At 52.7% G+C, this 6020-nt stretch overlaps 1 protein-coding gene across 1 annotated transcript; it reads left to right on the top strand.

Moving 5' to 3' along the window:
* Positions 1–2540: 2540 nt before the first annotated feature.
* Positions 2541–5646, top strand: LOC101772518 (scarecrow-like protein 9). The gene has a single exon (XM_012848495.3). It carries the CDS (start codon positions 3433–3435, stop codon positions 5386–5388), a length of 1956 nt encoding a protein of 651 aa, XP_012703949.2. The 5' UTR covers positions 2541–3432; the 3' UTR covers positions 5389–5646.
* Positions 5647–6020: the final 374 nt, after the last annotated feature.

Below are 6020 nucleotides of genomic sequence, written 5' to 3' on the forward strand. Positions count from 1 at the left end.
CAAAAGACCACGGAGGGTACCCCCTTAGGCGGATTACCGGTTCTAAAACACCGACAGCTGGCAACACCAAATACGCGCACTTGTAGACCTTTCTCAGCGCAAACTCAATTGCAACGGTCATCATCAAGCCCCGTCTTCTTCATGGAAGCAGGCGCCACAATCATTTTCGGATCCAGGCTCTACATTGCCGATGGCTCGGGTTCGTTTTGGCTCCCCATCATCAGGGGTCAGGAGAAGAAAGCAGAAGATCGGGCCAGAAAAAACCAAGATTTCAAAGTGGAAAATCTCAAGTTGGAAAAATGCATCAAAACAACCCCCCCCCCCCCCCCCCCCCCCCCCCCCCAGTTCTGTCACGGAGTTTTACTGAATATTTTGCATTATTTTCTCATTCAGATATTGACAGCTAAAAGGGGTCACCAAATTCTGGATTAAGTGTTGTTTCTGTAATTTGCGTACTAAACGTTGTTTGTGCAGTTTGTGGAGAGTTGATAATAGCTGGCATGTGCTCGATGATGCATAATATGAAGATTACAGTTTTGATTGTTTTGCAGATTCCTGGTCCACGGTAGAGGCAAAACAGGAGTCGCAGGAGGCAGGCAGGCTCCATCATTCAGAGTTGCGTTTGGACTTGTCACCTGCCTCTCCTGCTCATTTTGGCGCCGCCGCCGTCGCCGCATCAGAAATTCAGAATCCTTCCTTCCCGGCGCTTTTCATTCTTCTTCCCCGGACTTTGGGGGGCCGCAAGAACCGGCACAACATCGATTTCGATTGGGGGGATGTCCTGGAGGCCGAGACAGGCAGGAAAAGCAAGCTGATCAGCATGGACAGCGAATTAACTGAGCAGAGGAAGAAGAAGATGAAAGGACAATCCCCCAATGGAACGGTGGACTTGTGCACCATGCTCATACGCTGCGCGCAGGCCGTGGCGGCTGACAACCGCCGGAACGCCACCCGGCCAACTCCTCAGCCAGATGAAGCATCACTCCTCGCCGTCCGGAAACGCAACGCAAAGGCTGGCACATTGTTTCGCCCAGGGATTGGAGGCACGGCTGGCTGGTCCAGGAAGCCAGGTGCAACATCCGGCCGATGTGTTCATCCTTTTCACAAGGAGCGGCTCGTATAGCACGCCGTATTTCGTGCCACGGTTCCGGGAGGCGTTATTCCATTACTCCACCATGTTTGATATGATGGATGCCACAACCCCGAGAGAATGTCCAATATCAATATACATGTGTAAGAAATTTTTTGAATACATGTTGATGATATTGATATCAATCCCAAGTAAGCCACTGGTTGAATTATATTATACACTAAGGCAGAAATGATGCACATGCAAACTTATCACAATGGCCAACAGCTCTAAGAATGTTAAAGGCCATTTTATCCGTGGCCTGACGGCATGATTGAAAAAATATTGACTCACGAATCCACCCGTACGTCACTGTTGATTAGCTGCCGACCGGCAACAAGCCCACTTGTTGATTGTTCTTCCCTTTGGTCTTATGTCCTTGGTGTATATTGGTATCTTTGTGGAACCAGCAGAGCCGATCATGCCAAGCCAGACATTCATCAATGGGTACTTACCTAACCTGCCACTTACTACTTGCTACTCTACTCCTAATTTATTGGTTGTGTACTCTGTCAATGGCTCAGCCTCATCAAAAAAATGCCAAGTAGTCATGAAAGCTAACCTTCAAGGTGCAATATTCCAAGGAAAAATTTGCATTTTTAGGTGCACGCCACATCATCCCTGAGATGCTAATGTTCGCGTGTGGACTGAATTAATTAGTCAGCATTAGGTGCACATGATTTGGGGTTACTTTATGTTTTTTCCATAACGCGCGGGTAATTTTACAACAGTGTATACAGTACAAAAGTGAATATGAGAGGATGGATTTGTGGCTTAGAATAGCTGTACTTGAGACTAGAAATATACATTGATGATATTGATTATGTAAGAAAAGGTGTTACTTTATCAATATCAACCCCAAGCACTTGTGTCAGAAATTATTTGAATACAAGTTGATGATATTGTACATTACCACATTGTCTCCTAAGTTTCAAATTCCCTAGGTAGCTGATGAAGGCAAGTACAGCTAAAGGAGGTGTCCATATCAAGATTAAGTGGTTTTTCTGCAATTTGGGGAATGCAGAGTGCTGATGGATAACATGTTGAATGAAGTTTACAGATGTGATGGTTACTGAACATAGATGGACAAATTATGGCCATTGTAAGTTTGCAATGATCCTTTATCACATAGCATCATCAATCATCACAGTAACATTCAGTTACTGGTGGTTACAAGGTCCACAATTTCTTCACTTCTGTGAAATACCCTGTGAGTTGATTGCAACAATTACGGAACCTGTTGGTACGGACTTTGAACTTTATAGTCATCAGAGTAGTAGTGGATAATCCTCTCTTTATATTTCATATTTTTCTTGCTTTCCTAGCCATTTCATTCCCTATATGCTCTCCTTTAGGCAATTTCTTTATCTATATTCCTGTCTCACTGAATTGATAATATTTCATTTTTACAGCTGAGCAAAGTCATGCTATTTATCGATATTTCGTGTATTTCTTAACCAACTTAATTTTGGTTCATGATCCTATGTTTGGAGCAAGGAGAAGCATAAACGAGCCTTATAATTCTAGGCTGACACATGTATATTTGAAGGGTTTAGCAATCAGGTGTAAATGTCTATTGTGCTTTCCTTTTTGCCGAAAGATAGCTAATTGTTTCGCTTATGTGGGCCAAAGAATATATGCATATTGCTCTGTTTCTTTGTGCCATGTGTTTTATTTTGGTTGTTGTTTTTTTTAAAAAAAAGGAAGAATGAGCCATGTGTCTGAAGCAGACTCTTGTGGTCTTGTTAATGAATTCAGGCCATGGCAGGGATGGGTGCATTTCTTGTATGACCGGTCTCTGTAAGTTTGATCAAGATTTCTCCTGTTGTTAGTGCTCAGAAAGAATATTTGCAACCTGCATTTCTGTCTGGTGATGGCTGACAGAGTCTGTATCTCATCTTTTTTCTTAAAAAAAATGCTGCATGTATGACTGCATCTATTCCATAACTGAGGGTAAACACATGAGATTTTTGGCACTTCCCTTTGGTGCTTCAGCCTTGAGGTAGGCGAGGTCTCTGGTCAATGGCAGCAGGCAACATATATTATAACTAGCATTGCGGTGGGTTGCCTGGGAGGTTGGACCATGAGTGCTCTGCTCTGCTATGCTCAGCTGAGAGAGACTGCAGTTGGTGCAAAGGGAGCCGGCGGCCGGCAGTTGCCTGGAAGCTGCTGCTGCGACTGAGACTTGAGTGACCATGATGAGACGAGAATATTAACCACATCAATGGATGCTGCTGCTTTTCTTGCATTTGCTGCACAAGTAGTGGAAAGTAGCTGGTAGCAGGAAGAAGCAAGAGCTCGATATGTCCCCGGCGATGGCCGCCGCGCCGGAGGAGTTCCTCTCCGTCCACCCGGAGCCGCCGTCCCCCTCCGTCTTCCTCGACCTGCCGCCCACGCCTCCCCCCCACGATGACCCTGCCGGCGCCTTCGACGACATGGCGCTCCCCTACATAGCCCGCCTCCTCATGGACGAGGAGGCCGCCGATGAGGCCAGCTTCTTCTACCAGTACCCGGACCACCCCGCGCTGCTCAAGGCGCAGCTGCCCTTCGCCCAGATCCTCTCCGGCGCAGCTGCGCCCGACGACGACGACAGCGGCAACACCACCACCTCGCCTTCCTTCTCCGCCGACACCGACACTCGCGGTACCTCCTCTCCCGGTGGCCGGGGCGGCTCTGACTCTGACCACTCGCCCACGCTCACCTCACCTAGCACTAGCTTCATTCCTGCCGCCGACGATGCGGACATGGTCACCTCCGCGTTCCTCAAGGGCATGGAGGAGGGCACCAAGTTCCTCCCCACCAACGACGCCATCTTCCTCCTCGACAACACCAGGCTCGATGCCCGGGGCCGCAAGAACAGCAGGCATAATGCTTCCCCGGAGACGGAGGCGCGCAGGGCCACCAAGCTCATGGCGGCGCCGGAGCCGCTAGACGCATCCGACGCCCGTAAGATGTTCGACGAGATGATGCTCGGCGAGCGCGACATCTCCATGAAGGGCGTGGAGCAGCAGCAGCAGCGCGTCATCGCCGACACGGCCAACCACAAGGCGGCGCCGCGGCGGCGGAGGCGCCGCACCTCCAACTCCAACAGCACCAACAACAACGAGGCGGTGGACCTGCACGCACTGCTGCTCCGGTGCGCGCAATCCGTGTCCACGGACGACCGGCGCGGCGCGCAGGACCTGCTGGCGCAGGTCCGGCGCCACTCCTCGGCCACCGGCGACGCCGCGCAGAGGCTGGCGCACTGCTTCGCCGAGGGCCTGGAGGCGCGCCTCGCCGGCACGGGCAGCCGCCTGTACAACTCGCTCATGCTCCAGCCCACCTCCGCCGTCGACTTCCTCAAGGCCTACCAGCTCTTCATGGCCGCCTGCTGCTGCAAGAAGGTGGCCTTCGCCTTCTCCAACAAGACCATCTTCGACGCCGTGGCCGGGCGCCGCCGCCTGCACATCGTCGACTACGGCATCGGATATGGCTTCCAGTGGCCGGGCTTGCTGCGCGGCCTCGCCGCCAGGCACGGCGGCCCGCCGGAGGTCAGGATCACCGGCATCGACCTGCCCCAGCCCGGCTTCCGCCCCGCGCACCAGATCGACGAGACAGGCCGCCGTCTCATGAACTGCGCTCGTGAGTTGGGCGTGCCGTTCAGGTTCCGCGGGATCGCGGCCAAGCGGGAGGCCATCTCTCCCGATGACCTGGACCTGGGCATGGCTGATGATGACGAGGTGCTCGTGGTGAGCAGCCTCTGCCATTTCAGACACCTGATGGACGAGAGCGTCGTCGCCGGCCGGCCCAGCCCCAGGGACCAGGTGCTCGGCAACATCCGGCGGATGCGGCCGGACGTGTTCATCCACGGCGTCATCAATGGCGGCTACGGCAGCACCTACTTCCCGACGAGGTTCCGGGAGCTGCTCTTCTTCTGCGCGGCGCATTTCGACCTGCTGGACGCGACGGTGCCCCGGGACAGCCCGGAGAGGCTGCTGATCGAGAGGGACATCTTGGGGCGGGGCGCCATGAACGTCATCGCGTGCGAGGGCGCCGACAGGGTGGAGCGCCCGGAGACGTACAGGCAGTGGCAGGCGAGGAACCAGAGGGCGGGGCTCAGGCAGCTCCCGCTCAGGCCGGAGGTCGTCAAGGTGGTGCTGGACAAGGTCAGGGACAACTACCACAAGGACTTTGTCGTCGACGAGGATCAGGCGTGGCTGCTGCACAGGTGGAAGGGACGTGTGCTCTATGGCCTATCCACATGGGTTGCACAGCGATGATGCTACCAATCCAATCCATAGAGATGCAGGAATGTCTTGGCACGTAAAATCACAAATGTAGGCTCGTATTTTATCTTTCTTACCATTTCGCAGCTACGAGAATGAGAAGCAATTCCAAGCCCAGTCAATTTCAATAATTATTGGTCCTAGGCATAGAAAAAATAGACATATTCCTCAATTAACACAAAAATTTCGATTGTTGATGTTTTATTCGAAAGGATCAGACTCATATATAAAGAAAGTAATCCAGTTTTGATTCTTATGTTTGTTATAAGAAAGAAAAATAGGAAAATAATAGTTTTTTTATTTATTGCAACATGCTCGTTGATTCCTAAAGGAGCTAGGCGGCGGCGCTTCGCCGGGGAAAGGCTATGGCGCGCGTCCGTGCGCGGATTCGCGCGCGGAGAGCACGGGGAGGATGCGGGGAACGCGATGAACGCGTTTGCGCGACTTGCACGGGGCGAGATGCGGCGGCGACGGCGGAACGCGTGCGGTGGCGAGCGGCGGCCGTGCGAGCTTGTGCGGCGGAAGTTGGGCGCGAGATGGACACGGCCGGGGGCCTCACCTGCGCGCAGAGCTCCGGCGGTGCTGCGGCGACGCGAAGGGCGACGATGGCGCTATGGGCGTGGAGA

The sequence above is a fragment of the Setaria italica genome, chromosome VIII (assembly GCF_000263155.2).
Source record: "Setaria italica strain Yugu1 chromosome VIII, Setaria_italica_v2.0, whole genome shotgun sequence".
Lineage (NCBI taxonomy): Eukaryota > Viridiplantae > Streptophyta > Magnoliopsida > Poales > Poaceae > Setaria > Setaria italica.

Excerpts from the sequence above, each read along its gene's own strand:
- LOC101772518 (XM_012848495.3), top strand. The coding sequence starts at position 3,433 with ATGTCCCCGGCGATGGCCGCCGCGCCGGAGGAGTTCCTCTCCGTCCAC.